Here is a 16271-nt window from a genome sequence, read left to right as displayed (position 1 = left end):
ATCACTAAGCTCTCTCCAGCAAACAAATAAGAACAAATGAAAATTCAAAGCAGAGAAGAAGCCTTTTACTCTTCCCTATTTTTTTCTCAAGAACAGAATAAGAAGAAATGGAGTTTAAGTCTCATCAGGAAAGACAACAGTTAGACCAGAGATAGAACTTACTAGCAATGAGGAAGCCTGAAGACAGAGACACTAGGGAGACTTGTGATCTCTCATTCTAACCCTAACTCAGGTTTCCACAAATCATCCACTGTCTTTTTGCTCAGGAATCAAGATATGCCTTCTTGTTAATTCCTCCAGGGCTTCTGGAAAAGACCCAAGAGAGCAGGAATCTGAAAAAGGAATCTGAAAAGCTGGCCAGGCTGAGCCATAACAGCAGTGTTCAATGGGGCAAGAGTCCTTCTAACAACTTCCCCTTCTTGGCTGGGCAAGTGGTGAACTCTCCACCAAAGACATCTGCATAGACCCGTGTGGTTTACCAAGCAGCTCCCTGGGTATACACAAGATAACTGGGGAAGCCAAAAAGAAAGATTTGAGAAGGTGGGAGCTGTACTAGGCAGAAGGGAAAAGAAAGCTGGTTATTCCAGGTTGATCTGAAATCTCCCACCCTTTAATGGAAATGATGGCAGAGCTCCTCGTGGAAAACCAGAGGGCTAGTACACATGGCAGGAGGGACAGGCGCGTACCAGGACCAGACAGGTGAAATGCGTGGCCTCAGCCACCACACTACACAAAAACATGTCATGAAGACTAAAAGCATAATTCAAAGGCTTTTACCCCAAAACAAAATGAAACACACAAAAAGATGGTACAAGAACCTTGATTTCAGTTGAAATTCAGAACATAATAACTAGCAAGTAATTTCTTACCTCTGTGCATAATCTTGTGCTTCTCCCTCAGATATGTCAGGCCTTTTATTACCTAAAGGAAAGGGAATGTAAAAGGATGGGAAATGGAAATAGTTATGTTCAGAAAAATAATCTATTTTAAAATGACCTAGAAAATATTTCACCAAACATCATTAGTAAATTTGCCATCCTTCCTTATCCTTTTTCTTTTTTGGCGATGTTAGGGCTCAAATTCAGGGCCTCACACATGCTGGGTGAGCATAGAACTACATCCCAGCCCTTTTTATTCTTTTGTTTCACTGTGTTAACCTGTCCTATCAAGCAATCATCTTTTTATGTGGTATATAAAGTGTTATTTTTAAGTTAACCTAATTATCTCAAAATTAAACAACTTTAAAAAACACTATGTGTGAATTCAAGTTTTTCTAAATCTGCAATTTAGCAAAGCTTTTCTAATACCATGAATGGGAATTTTCTCAAATACCTTGTCTTGTTTTTCAGACACAGATTTTAACATATAAAAAGTAACTTTTCTCATTCTAATGAGAGAGAAAGAAAGAAAGAGATATTGTATCTAGACTCTAGATAGGGAAAAGATAGTGAGAAAAATCCCAGTTTTAAAATAAACTTTCCCTTCATTGGCTTCCTCCCCACCTCATCTATTCCCTACCAACTCAATTTATAAATGAAAGAACTTGGAAGAACAACTGAACATACTCACTGCAATGCTAACTTTTCCTAAAATTTGTTCAGGAATTCTTCCGGCTTTCTTCAGGACTTGATCCAAAGAACCCCCATCCTAAGAACAAGAATAGCAGACATTTTAATTACAATGTTTCTAATGATCATTTCAAGTGTTAAACTTTAGGAAGAAAGTAACTCTTACTTGGCAAATCTTCCTAAGAGGTAAGGGTGAGCACCCTGTGGTTTGCTCTAGACATCAAATATGACATGAATGCAACACATTGAGGGAGGCACAAAATTCAAGTAACTCCAATCCCATGAACTTCCATAAGCAAATTAATAGTGGTCAAAGTCTTGGCTGGCCTGGAGCTCACAGCATGGGGCAGTAGTCAGGAATACAGGCAACCTGTCCAAATTTAAAGCCCAATTCTGTTACTTACTATCTAGGAGACCTTGAATAAGCTACTCAACCAGTAAAATGAGGATGATGATAATTAAAAGGCTATTATAATAATCACAGGGCTATTATAAGGATTAAGCAAGCTACTACACCTAAAGTACTTGGAACAACATACAGCACATAATAAGTACTCAATGAATGTTAGCCACTGTTTAAGTCACAACTTGCATTTGATATTATCCTAACAAATCAGAATTGACAAAATCCAAACAAAAATGTCTCAGAAAGCAATCATTCATCCCACAAATCCTACAAAATGCTACGGACTATCTTAGGTGTTATAGGGGACAAAGATGTAAAAAGCTAATTTCTCCCCTCAATAAACGTATTACCTAATATAACAAACCAGAAATGTATAAATGAGCTACACACATGCAGAAGGGAGAAGCCGTTCGGACTAAACTCAGAAGATAACATTTGATCTGAACTCTTACTCAAGAAGCACCGGTTTCTATACCTGGAAAGGGGAGGACAAGGCAAGGAAAGAATGGGGTATTTCAATAAGATCAAAAGCAAAGAAGCATTAAATTGCCTAGTACTCCTGGGATAACATGGTTCATTTCTGCATCTCTTCCTGAACTCATAGTGACAGAGATCAGGCTGGAAATGACCAGCTGTGGCCAAGGCCCCCCACTGGAAACCCAGACTGCACTTTTTAGAAAACAGTGAAAGAATCCAGCCCTAGAGTATTAAGATGAGAGCCACAGGGGCTGGGGATGTGGCTCAAGCGGTAGCACGCTCACCTGGCATGCGTGCGGCCCGGGTTCAATCCTCAGCACCACGTACGAACAAAGATGTTGTGTCCACCGAAAAAATAAATAAATTCTCTCTCTCCCCCCCCCCCGCTCCTCTCTTTAAAAAAAAAAAAAAAAAAAAAAAAAAAGATGAGAGCCACAGCAGCTGAGAAAGAAAGAGAATGCACCCTCTGCTTGGGGAGACAGAACACATTCATAAGAAGGAAGGCACCATGAATTCTCCTCTGAAACAAAGCAGGGAATAAATGCTGCTATGCTGAAGCTGCTAAGGGAAGGCTCAGAACAGGAGCAGCAGAAGCTGAGCCTTGGAGGTGGCAAAACCTGGACAAGCAGAGATGCTCCTGCAGACAGCCTGCCTCCCAAATCACTAAGCCTCTAAGAAGCAGCCACTGAATGTGAGGACAGGGAATAATACACAACGTGATAAACAAAAGAACAGCACAACTCCACTTCTATCAAAATAAAAAAGTGCACATATATTCACACAAAACAAAGTCAAAAATGTTAGCATGAGTTACCTTCAGTCTAGGCAGTTAAGATTATCAGGGATTTCTGCTGCATGATGGTTTCTTCTTTGTGTTTTTCTATTGTTTATAAATTTTCTACAATGAATAAATGTTTTACCTTTTAAATAACTAATTTGGCAAAATAGAGAATTACATCTATAAATAAATTAATAGATACTGAGCACCCATTTTGTACAAAGGCACTATTATGTAAATACAGAACTGCTTTCTTTGTAGAGGAGGCAAAACTCATTCAAGGATATAGATCTCCCAAGTAATACTACCTGAATCTAAGGCTAAAACCAGATTATCAACTTAAAAATTCTATGCTTATATAAAGGATAGCTCAAGCTGGATGTGGTGGTGCATACTTGTAACCCCAGCTACTAAGGAGGCTGAGACAGGAGAATCACAAGTTCAAGCCAGCCTTAGCAACACAGCAAAGCCCTGTCTCAAAAATAAAAATGAGAAGGGCTGAGGGTGTACTTCAGTGGTAAACTGCCTCTGGGTTCAATCCCCAATATGTATGTATGTATGAATGAATGAATGAATGAATGAATGAATGATAAACAAGCAAGCAAACAAACAAATAAATAAATATAGTTCAGACCAATTAATTTCTGTTACTATCAACTCGGGATCACTGATGCTGATGGGAAGGTAAAATGATATGGGTGTGGATTCTCAAATGCAGGACAGTCTCACATAACATATATACATTCCTATGTACACATGAGTGACTTTTGACCAGTATAACCACCTAGTGGAGGGTAAGCTGACCAAGGAGAACAGTAGAGGATTCCAAAACTCAACCTAAATTTCAAAGGTGCTATGGATAACCTCCACAAAACAGGAAAGTGGGATCATAAATCTAAAACCAAAAAGAACTCCCCTTTAAACACACTTATTTTCAAAAAGCCCTTGGGGGCTGTAACCTCCGCTGAACTCTAGCAATCAAATCAATCCTATGACCTTGGCTGCCTTCACCATGCTGCAGAGCCTCCTTTTGGTCCAATCAGGACAACACCATAGTCCAAGTTACCACCCCAATTTACCAGGCCCCTAGAACTCCACAGTACTTCTCAATTTCCTTTACCAGTGGGAAGAGGAACTCCAGTGCAGAAAGTTCCCAAGCTAATTCTATTCTGCCTCCAATTGATATGGTTTTAATTCTTTTGTATGAATGGCTTTGCCTAATCATAAGAAATATATATTTAAAACAAGGTTATCAAGCTGGGCTCAGTGGCACACGCCTATAATCTCAGCAGCTCGGGGGGGCTGAGGCAGGAGGATCTACAGTTCAAAGCCAGCCTCAGCAAAAGCAAGGCAATAAGCAATGCAGTGAGACCCTGTCTCTAAATAAAATACAAAACAGGGCTGGGGACGTGGCTCGGTGGTCGAGTTCCCCTGAGTTTAATCCCTGGTACCCAAATAAATAAATAAAACAAGATAACACAGCCACTGCCAAAACTGGATTCAAATGAGGTGGAAAAGTTAACCCTGTGGTTTTCAGGTTCCTTCCTCCATTTAGCAATGAACAGTACTGTGTCTCAACTGAACAGAGAGCAGCCCTAGCTAACTGAAAATGTATGACTTTCCCTGGGAACTGGTAAGGTAAATATTTCTATTAATCAAGCTGGGGATGGAGTGTACCTCAGCGGTAGCACATGAGCTTCCCAGTATCTCCCACCCAAAAAATACTGATTAAAAAGGAAGAAACATGGGCTCTCTTCCCTTTAACCTCCTGAGCTATGAGCAGAATAACAGGAAGAACAATGGTATTAGCAAGATGTAAGAGGCATAAGCTATCAGGAGCACCCAGAGTTGCCTACGACTAACCCTATAGCCTTCTAATTCTACTTCACTGCCAAGAACTTGCCTTCACTGACTAGAGCTGCTGAAACTGTGCTTATTTTTAGAAGCCAATTATTAACTAAGTCAATGGTACTTTTGTGAAGGTTTTCTATAGAGGAGACAAACGCTTTATGAAAATAATAGCTCAAAAGCTTTTACTCCTGCATGAGAACCATCAATTCTGAGTCCCCAGTTCCCTGGTTGCTCAGCTACCACTTGAGCAGGAATTTACTTCCCTGAAGACAAGAGCATTTCTGTTCTGATCAAGAGCATCACAGCCCCCTTGGGTCTCAAAATTTAGACTGGGCAGTGCAAATACAGTTCATTTCCAGGAAAGGTAAGCTCCTGGCTGAGCACTTCAGAAGATAGGGCTCAATGAATGCTGATGATGCAAATTAATTTTTAAATGCATCCAGAAAAAAATTGATTTGAGCAGTAAACAGACAATATGTGGTGAGAAAAATATAGCAAAATGTTAGTTGTAGGCTCAAAGTGGTGGGTTTGTGGGAATACAGTGTACAATTCCTTTAACTTTCGTTATGCTTGAAATTTTTCATAATAAACTGATGTGACTTGAGCAGAGCTCTCTATGTGACACCACTTCTTTTCTTTTTTTTTAATACTGGGGGTTGAACCCAGGGATGCTTTATCATTGAGCTACATCCCCAACCCTTTTTGAGACTAGGTTTCCCTAATTTCCTGAGGTTGGCCTCAAACTTGCAGTCCTCCTGTCTCAGCCTTGCAAGTTGCTGAGATTACAGTTATGTGTCACCACATCCAGTCCACGACACCACTTCTAAAATGCTGAAGCATAAATGCCGAGCATAAATCCCAAGAGAAGTGGCAGCCAGAGCAGAGTTTTCTGGTCAGGGGCAGCTGGTACAGGGGCTCTGCTGCAAGGGCCTGCTTGGAGACTGAGGAAAAGATGAGAGGTCCACAGCTGGAGCAGAAAGCTATTCTGGCACTTTGAATCCAGAGCAATCATTTCAAAACAGGTCCTCCTGGCAGGAGGACATACAAGAGGTACTGACAAATCTAAATAAAGGAAGAGGCCACTCTCCATGTTCGGGGTTAAGCCTAACCCTATTTCTGAAGCAAGCATCCTGGAACTCAATCATGCTCACACCCCAAATGGTGTCCTTTTTCCTCTATAAAGGAATAAATCTGAGTGGTATGGAACTTGGAGATGACCCAGGAAAGAACTGAGCAGGCATGAAATGACATACATGGTGCTCAGGAGCTTTTACATCTGCACTGACATCTCCTACTTGAGAAGGTGCTAGAACACAGCCATACAGCCTGTGAACAGCTCTGGAGGACGAGAGATGCTTCTCTCACGTCTCTGTCCTCAGATCAGGTCATGTAGCATCACACACATAATAAACACCAAAAAGAGTTTGTGAACCCAAGTTGATTTACTTACATAAACCCTGACTGGTTACAAGTGCTAAAAACCATAGAAACACAGGATGTGAGCACAGGGAGGTGCCCTAGAAAAGATCCCATCCAATCAGTTCTCTACAGAGATGCAAAATCCTGAGTATACACTTACACAGAGAAACAGGGAGAATATGAAATTTAAAGAAAACAGACTTCCTCAGAGTCTCTGATGCTTATTGACTGTGAGAATAAGCTCATTTCAAAACCTGTCTGAGGCTTACTCTCTGACTAGCAGCTGGGAGGTCAATAATCTATCCCCTGAGATGGGGCTGATGTGATTAATAACTTACATAATATGAAAGGGACTTAGAAAGTGGTAAAAGATTCAAAGCTAGCTACTGTTATACCTAGTCATGCCACCACCCACCTTCTACAACATTAGCAGGACCTAAGGGAAAGAAGCCACCCTGGCCTTTCCTTCTAGGTTTCCAGGACCTCCACTGCCATTTATATATCATCATCTAAAGCTCTTAGGCTAGAGATGAAAACTCAGCATCACCACAAAGAGCAAAGAAACCCAAGGGATATGAAACAAGAACCCAAGGGAAAAATAATCAGCATCCTGGGCCAGGTTCAAGGACCAAGACAGAAATGTCTCCCGCAGAGACTTACTCTAGTTGCAACAAAAAAGGAACGGGAGCATTCTTGATAACCTTTAGAAGCACAGATTTTTCAGGATCTATGTTCCATATGGTACCCACAAATGTCGGCAGATGCCTACAACAGTGTATGCAGCCCTTCTTTTGATCAGAATGAAGAGATGTTCAAAATAATGGGGGCACGAGCAAGATAAGAACTGCCTGGAAGGATTCTCCTTGAGTTCATTAAGACCAGGCACCAGGGATCTGGTTCTAAAGATCAGGGCAGCTCTAGAGGGTCAGGAAAGAAATGGAGAAGGACACCAGACTGGACTGAAAACACAGCAGCCACCAACTATGTAGACTCCTGTCAGCCTTCATCTCTAAATTGTCAGTCCATGGAAATAAAGAGAAGCTAACATTTGCAGAATATATACTCTGAGTCAGTGTGCTGGAAGACTTATATCTGTTATTTTAATTAATCCTCACCAAAACAAAGCAGCTATAATAATGCCCTTTTACAGATGAGAAAGCTGAGAATCAACAAAATAAAGAAATCTGTCCAAGATCATAACAAAGAGGTGACAATCATTCAACAAATAAATATTGAGCACCTGCTATGTGCCAGGAATATTCTAGGCTTTTTGAAGACAGTGGCAAACATGACAAAGTCCCCACTTGGATTTCCATGGAGAAAAGAGATGTGGATAAACATATGTCAGATTCCAAAATCCCCTATCATATGCTGCAAAAAAAGATGACATCAGCATCTCTAGGAAATTCTAGGCTTCCAGGATGGAAATAGCCCTGATCCCCTCATCACTATCCAATAAAGTACAGGTTGGGGTCAGACTGCCTTGGCTTAAATTCTGCCAACACCACTTACTAGCTGTATGATCTAGGGCGATTCATCAATTTCTCTGTACCCTGGTCTCCTCACTGGGTGGGGTAATATGCCCACTCACAAAGGTTGCTGTGAAAATGCAATAAAATATAGACTTGCCAAGTTGGTAAGCTAAGGCAGGAGGATAAAAAGTTGGAGGCCAGCCTCAGCAACTTAGTGAGACTCTGTCTCAAAATAAAAAATAAAAAGGGCTGGGGATGTAGCTCAGTGGCAGAGCGCCCCTGGGTTCAATCCCCAGTACCCAAAAACACTTCTTTAAAAATTTAAGATAAGCTTAAGGCTGGTCGCAGTGCTGCACACCTGTGATCCCAGTGGCTCAGGAGGCTGAAGCAGGAGGATCGAAAGTTCAAAGCCAGCCACAGCAACTTAGCAAAGCACTAAGCAACTCAGTAAGACCCTGTCTCTAAACAAAATATAAAAAAGGGTTGGGGATGTGGCTCAAGGATGGGGAAGTGGCTCACTAAACTTAGGGATATTGAGCACCCCTTGGATTCAATCGCTGGTACCAAAAAAAAAATAATAATAATGCTTGATATAATATGTACCATATAAAAATTAATTTATCATTATTAGCATTAACAATACTATTGTTACTCACTAGAAATTGAAGGGACCCCAGGCAGCTAAAAAGACTGACACACTCATACGTGTGAGCCCATAAGCCTGTCCCTTACTTGAACTTCCACTAATGGGCATAGGGTGGGATTACTTCTCTCCTTGTCCAAACCCCTTAAAGTAGATTATAACTTCTCAGAAGGCAGAGACTGTTTCACTCATCTTCATAATCCCAGAACTTTGTACCCAGCACACAATATTATTCGCAATAAATGATTTAAACTATATTAACCATATTTTATCCACATCAAAATCTTTAGGGTCATCTGGATAGGAGAAAACTGGGAGATGTGCTTCAGACACACCACCAGGGAATCCTGGTTACTATCATCTCTCTGAAGCGAGGCAAGGAAAGGAAGCTTGTCATCCTATGAATTTGCCAAGTTCTACAATCAAGCTACCCAGATGCTCAAGATGGTGGTGTGATACAGGGTATCATAGGGAAGCAGCTGATCACTTCCCTGACCAAAGATTAGGTCAGAATCGCCAATTTTCAGGCTGCTGCTCCAGGGACCAGCAGGTCACTACATACCATGTGCTCCATGCAGATGCTGATCTCCCCGTCACTATAGAATGCGCCATAAAAGCCCACGATATATGGGGAGTTGCATTCATGCAGAACCTGCAGCTCCCTGATGATCTGGTTCCGGATTGCAGGTTTGATCTCCAGGTGAATTAGCTGGGGAAAGAAAGGTCAAGGAAAGAGAGGTTTTTATGAGAGGGAGGGATCTTTCTTCTTAAATGTTTAAATATAAGGTCAATAGAAGCACAAATTTCTGTTCTACCAAACCACTAAGTGTCTATGTATAAGGTGGGTGCTGGCACCAAAGAATTGTAACCACAAAGCCAGCTGTGCTTCTGCTTCCAGGAGCCAAGCTTGGGAACAAATCTAAATGGAGAGTTTATGACAAAAGAACCTGTAGGGCTGAGATCTGAGGGGAAAGTGGCCTCAAGGACTTGGTCATACTCAGGTTGAAAGATAAAAGGGCATGAGGAACTTGGTATACTGACCCAAGATGCCCAAGAGGTTCCTCCCTGACCTCGGGTGCCTCATGTGGTTGAGAGTTAGCCAAAATCTCAGGTACTATTCTATGTCCCCTTAACACTGGCCCTTATTCTAACTGGGGAGACAAGTAACAGACAAATCAATAGTCACCTAGGGCTGGGGATGTAGCTCAGAGGTATCACACTTGCCTAGCCTGCATGAAGCCATGGGTTCAATCCCCAAGCACCACAAAAAATACTGATAAGGTTGAATATCTAAAAAATGCCATAAACAATGGTCAAAGAACATGGAAGTGTTGGTTATTGATAACTGTGGGTTGGAGCAGCTGGAGGTTCCAGAGGACAGGCACTGTTGGAAAAAAATGAAAGGAACAGCACACCTGCAATCCCAGCAGCTCGGGGGCTGGGGAAGGAGGATCACAAGTCCAAAACCAGTCTCAGCAACTTAGCAAGGCCCTAAAAGCAACTCAGCAAGACCCTGTCTTTAAGTTAAATAGAAAAAAAAGGGCTGCAGGGGGTGCTGGGGTTGTGGCTCAGTGGTAGAGCACTCGCCTACCATGCACGAGGCACTGGGTTTGATCCTCAGCACAACACAGATGTAAAATAAAGATATTGCGTCCACCTAAAACTAAAAAGTAAATTTTTTTTTTTAATAAAGGGTGGGGTGGGGTGGGGATGCGGCTCAGTGGTTAAGCACCCAGGTTCAATCCCCAGTTCCCAAAAAAAGGAATAGCACAAGCACAAACATGGGGGCAGGAATGAACACGATGAGCTGAAAACCATGGAAGAGGCCAGCTCTCTACATGGGGGCTGTGTTCAGAAAAATGACCAAGGGGAGACAGGAATGGGAAGTCCAACTCAAAGAATGCAGCCATGGAGGGATCTGAGGCTGACTGCAGGGAGATGAAGGCAGCCCCTGGCAGGGTAGGAACACAGGAAACAACGTGATCTCAGCGTCTGGCCTGAGCATTTCTGGGCCCAGGTGAACAAAAGCAGCTGCTCCTACACTTGATAAATGATAAACTGGCACCTGGTACCCCTTCCACAGCACACAGAGAGCTAAGGTAGGGTCACTTACTATTATTTCCCAGACTGAGGATGGGAATTAATACATTAACAGTCACTAGCACATTTACTCACCACTTGATAGATGATGAGTTCAAGATTCAAACAACATAAAAAATACAAGTTAAAAATTCCATCTTCCGGGGCTGGGGCTGGGACTCAGCAGTAGAGCGCTTGCCTAGCATGTGCGGGGCCCTAGGTTTGATCCTCAGCACCACATAAAAATAAATAAAGTATTTAAAAAAAAAAAATCCATCTTCCTTCCACACTTGTCCCCAGGCCTCCAGATCTTCCCTGAGATAATTCAATTACCTATCTATCTTGGTAGACTCACCTTTCTGGCCATGACCAGGCCAGACGGCTTGTGGGAGACCTTGAATACCACACCGCCATTGCCTGCACCCAGCTCGCTGATCTTCTCAAAGTCATCATCTTTCAGTTCTCCCACCTTCTGCTTCTGGGTCAGAAAGGCTTCAAGGCGCTTCCGCTGCTGCTCATCAAGCTCCAGCTCTTCCAGCTTCTTCTGCAAGGCCTCCAGATTGGTCCTGTCCAAAGGGGATCCACAGGTCAACACTGTCACGAGAGTAGTCACCCAGAGGAAGACTCCCATAGTGGACAGCTCTAGATCTGAGGCCAGGGACAGAGAACTGGAGGAGGGGACTGGAGGGCAGGGTTCATCCTGCTGTGGATCTGCCACCTCTACTCCAGCCACCACAATTACTTCACCACCAGCATGCTTTACCTCTCAGGGCTTCAGCTTCCTCCTTTGTAAAATGAGAGAATTGGGTCTCTCTTAGTGTGCTTTAAGTATACAAGAGGAACCAAAGAATAAAATTGAGAATGAGCCACATTAAATTTTTTTAAAGTCCCAGTTTAAAAAGCTCCACTAAGTTGGGTGTATTGGCACAAGCCTATAATCCCAGCAACTCAGGAGACTGAGGCAGGAGGATCACAAGTTTGAGGCCAGCCTTAGCAACTTAGTGAGGCCCTGTTGCAAAAGAAAAAATAAAAAGGGCTGAGGATGTGACTTAGTAGGTAAGTGTCCCTGGGTTAAATCCCTGGTATCAAAAAAAAAAAAAAAAAAAGCCCCAATAATGTTGGTTTTATTAAGTATACACCATATACAAAATAAAATTCCTTAAATCTTCTCAACTGAAAACAAACCCACTGTATTGTGGATGTGTAACCGACGTGATTCTGCAATCTGCATTTGGGGTAAAATTGGGAGTTCATAACCCACTTCAATCTAATGTATGAAATATGATATGTCAAGAGCTTTGTAATGTTGTGAACAACCAATAAAAATTAAAAAAAGAAAAAAAAACCCACTGTAAACTGAATCACAACAGTAAGAACCTTCAGATCCACTGTAATCAGGTCCCAGAACCAGACAAATCAGAAAAGTTACAGCAAGATATCCACAAAAATGATAGACCTAAAAATTTTATTTTAGTATAATGGATGTAAATCCATATTCATCATTCAGCCTTTAACACAGTCCAAGGCCCTTTGAATAAGGGTCCACTGCTAAGAATTCCACATCATCTTTCTTACATGAACCAGAATGTAATATACTATTTATGATGTCCAAATCCTGATTCTATAAAATGAAGTAAAAATGAAGACAGAATAATCACAACATAAAATTTTAGGATCTTTTGATTTTCCCCAAACTTACTGCTCATCTAATTTGACAATAACATATTTCAGGGACTTGGCCTTACTGAATCTTTCCATAGCTTTTAACTAATATTTAAAGAAAGGAAAGAAAATCAGTTCATTTGCAGTCATATTTCATCAGTTATCTGGTACTTAACTACATTACTTAGCTTCAATACCAGCTAGAACTGTGCAAATGGCTTGGGAACAAGCTGGCTCTTGGTAAGCACATACTTCAGCCAGTGGGTGCTGAGCGAGTGGGCTCAGCAGAGAGTAGCCTGCTGGTCGCACACAGTAGGCTGTGGGCCTCGCTCTGTATGTTTTACACAGAGAATTGAAGAGTGTTCATTACTCCTGTGAGTTGGTAAAGACAGCTTCCACTGTTTCATTTGATTTCACTACCCAGTCTAAACAGATGACACAAGTGACAAAGGTGACAAGACAGGCCTATGACACATCTGAATGCTGGTGCCCCCCACGTACACACCAGTTCTGAGCTTGGAGGCAGAAGTCAGCATAACCTTCTCCTCTTCCATCACACCCACCATCCCAAACCTCAAGAAGGCTAGGAGACAGGGGCCTCCCCACGTATGGGGCAGTCCAATGCCGCTTCACAAATAACAGTGTGTGGGGCCAAAGAAGATATAGGGTGATGTCACCGACTTTCCTCACTGGATATCTCTGGAGGGAGGAAGGCTGGTGCTACGGGCTGAATTGGGCACCCCTCCCCCAAATTCCTATGTAGAACCCTAAACTCCAACTGATCGGAGACAGGATTTTCAGAGGTGCTTAAGGTTAAATAGGTTCTAAGGGTGGGATCCTAATCAGACAGAATTGGTGGCCTGACAAGAAGAGAAATCTATTCCGTCTTCCTCCTAACACATACACGGACAAAAGCACACAGCTCTCTGCAAACCAGGAAGCCCAACTGTGCCGACATCCTGACCTCAGACTGCCAACCTCCAGAACTGAGAGAAAATAGATGTCCCTTTAAGTCAGTCACCAGTGTTGTTGTGTTACAGCAGACGAGCAGACTGAGACTGCTGGTCAGTATTCTTACCCCGCTAAAATTTTAAGTTTTAGGGCTGGGGTTGTATGTAGCTCAGTGGTGGAGTGCTCGCCTAGCATGCATGAGGCACTGGGTTCAATCTTCAGCACCACATAAAAACAAAATAAATATATTGTATCCACCTAAAACTAAAAAATAAATATTTTATAAAACAATTTTTAGGTTTTAGCTAGGCATGGTGAAGCGTGCCTGTAATCCTAATGGTTTAGGAGGGTGAGGCAGGAGGATGGCGAGTTCAAAGCCAGCCTCAGCAACTTAGCCAGGCACCAAGCAACTTATCAATACCCTGTTTCTAAATAAAATATAAAAAGGGCTGAGAATGTGGCTCAGTGCTTAAGCACCCTGGGTTCAATCTCTGTACCAAAAAATAAAATAAAATTTTAGGTTTGACTAAGTCTCACAGTGCTTCAGCCCCTAAGGTGGAGGGACCCGGTGCACATGGGGCTGTGAGTACACAGCTTGCACACGCTCGGTTTCGCTCAGTTTCCTTTCTCTCCACAAAGCAGCTCATTGATGATGTCATTTAAAAACATATCCAATGCAGACAGACCCCATAGCTAAAACTTGGATGATGTTACAGCTGCCTGGAGGGCTCAGCAGGCCAGCTAGAAATGCAGAATCCGAAAACTACTATCATGCATGCACTTGAAAACACACACACACACACACACACACACACACACACACACACACGGTGCATGAAGAAGAGCAGAAAGGCTACAGAAGGGAGACTCACTCTGCTCACAATACTGTACCCTTCTAAATGCTTTATACTTATTACCTCACTTAATCCACACCCTACAATTAGAACAGATGAACAAACAGAAATAAACTGCTCAAGGTCACACAGCTAGTAAGTGGCACAGCCAGGGATCAAACCTACAAAGAATCCTTAACCTTAACCATGATGCCTCTTCAAAATGCTCAATACTTTCAAAGGAGGCAACTCACAAACAGAGGAAAGAATCCCAGCAGGTGGTGTTTAACACACTAGGGCTCAATCACACATGATGGTCTACCTCGGTGAGGGGCCCTTTATCTCAGATACAACCCTGTCTGCTGCACAATCTGCTGAGGATCTAGAGGCAGGTTGACTCTGCACTGCAACTAATATCATCCGCCAAAGACTCCCAGAAAAAATTTACTCCTTTTGGCAAGGAAAAAGGAATGTTGATTCCACTCACTTTCCTGCCTTTTGAGCTGGGGGGGGGGGAGCAATTCTTTAGGAAGAAAACATAAGTCTGCACCTTGCACCACCTTCCTTCCTCCTCCACCTCTACACCGCCTCCCTCTACAGCTCACCTCACCAGCTAGGTAACTGGCTGCTCTGCTCATTTGTGCTTTCAGAGGTGGAGTCACAGAGAGAGACAACAAAGTCCCTGAGTCTTGATGGCAAGACCTTCCCAAGGGCAGGTAGGTTAAAGGCAAGCACTGGGAGTGGATTAGTATTGCAAATTAACAAGTCACTAGTGTTCAGAAGCCCTAGATTCTTATCCTGAATTGATCAGCAACTAACTGCGTGACCAACAAGTCACTCAGCTTTGCCACATCCCAGATTTCTCTTCTGTTAATGGAAGTAACAACTCCATACTTACTCCACCAGGGGTCAAAACAGAAAACTAATGGGAAGAAACTCCAATATTTTTGGCACATTTCTACACTAATGTTGGGGATGGGAGAATAGGGATGGGGAGGAGCCAAGGCAGCAACTGCAGAATCCAGAAATCACTGACTTTATTAATTTGCAAAACATTTTAAAAGTTTTTTTTTTTTTTTTTGTTATTGGTGGTGGTGATATTTTTTGTTTTGGTTTTGATACTGGGGACTGAATCCAGAGATACTCAACCGCTGAGCCTCATCCCCAGCCCTTTTTATTTTGAAACAGGTTCTTGCTAAGTTGCTTAGTGCCTTGCTAAGTTGCTGAGGCTGGCTTTGAACTTGCAATCCTCCTGCCTCAGCCTACCAAGTTGCTGAGATTACAAGAATGCACCACCATGCCCAGCATTTTAAAAGTTTGTTAAAATTTTTTTCAGAGAATGAAAGGCAAAATATTGAATCCAAAGGTGAAACGAAATTCCTGGCTTTCAGTGCTCATGACAAAGAGATCAGTCAAAAATGTAACAGTGTTCCATACTGCTTCCTCTAGCACCAGGGATCAATGATATCCATAAAGCTCATTTCTGCCCTCCCAATGTGAAATGCTTAAAGCAATGGAAATAATGAGTTCCTCAAGACTCAGTGAGCCAAAAACTGCCCTTTTACAACCCTTAGTTTTAACTAAAATCAGCAAAAATGAGACTAGAGATCTGAAAATAAAAAATGGAGCTTCATCACAATCTCCCTCCCCCCTCTCCCTCCCTCCCTCCTTCCCTCCCCCCTCCCCCCCCCCTCTCTCTCTCACACACACACACACACACACACAGAGTTCCAGGGACCAGCTGTGATCAGCTCCAACTGTCATCACATTCGCCATGTTGGAGAAGACAGCTCACTCTAACGCATTCTGCAGCATGGCTGTCTAACAGTAAACACAAGTTCATGGAGATACAAGAAGATTATAGGTTTGAAATGGGAACACAGATAAAAACAAGGGTTGTCACTTGTGTTCTGAAAACACCAGGGAGGCACAATGAAGGAAAGGCTGATCTTAAGGGTAAGAACATCTCCTTCCCTCTCACTCACCCATCTGCTGAGCCTAATTACACTGCCACGCTGGAGTCTCTCATTTATGGCTCAGCAGTTTAAAAGTTAGAAGCAGTATAAAATGCAACACAGAGAGGGAACTTAAAGACTACCTGATCTAACCCTCATTTTGCAAGTAAAGAAATG

The 16271-nt window shown here is 42.5% G+C and overlaps 1 protein-coding gene across 2 annotated transcripts in view; it reads right to left on the bottom strand.

Moving 5' to 3' along the window:
* Positions 1-16271, bottom strand: part of Map2k1 (mitogen-activated protein kinase kinase 1) — an 80066-nt gene that overhangs the window by 30144 nt on the left and 33651 nt on the right. For both annotated transcript variants that reach the window (XM_026408811.2, XM_026408812.2), the window contains exons 2-5: positions 11049-11259; positions 9177-9323; positions 1570-1647; positions 870-921 (exon numbers count right to left, since the gene is read on the bottom strand). In XM_026408811.2, coding sequence (XP_026264596.1) covers positions 870-921; positions 1570-1647; positions 9177-9323; positions 11049-11259 — 488 coding nt within the window. The remainder of the gene's footprint in view (positions 1-869; positions 922-1569; positions 1648-9176; positions 9324-11048; positions 11260-16271) is intronic.

Source organism: Urocitellus parryii, chromosome 6, assembly GCF_045843805.1.
Source record: "Urocitellus parryii isolate mUroPar1 chromosome 6, mUroPar1.hap1, whole genome shotgun sequence".
NCBI classification, from domain to species: domain Eukaryota; kingdom Metazoa; phylum Chordata; class Mammalia; order Rodentia; family Sciuridae; genus Urocitellus; species Urocitellus parryii.
This window is presented reverse-complemented; position numbering and strand designations above follow the sequence as displayed.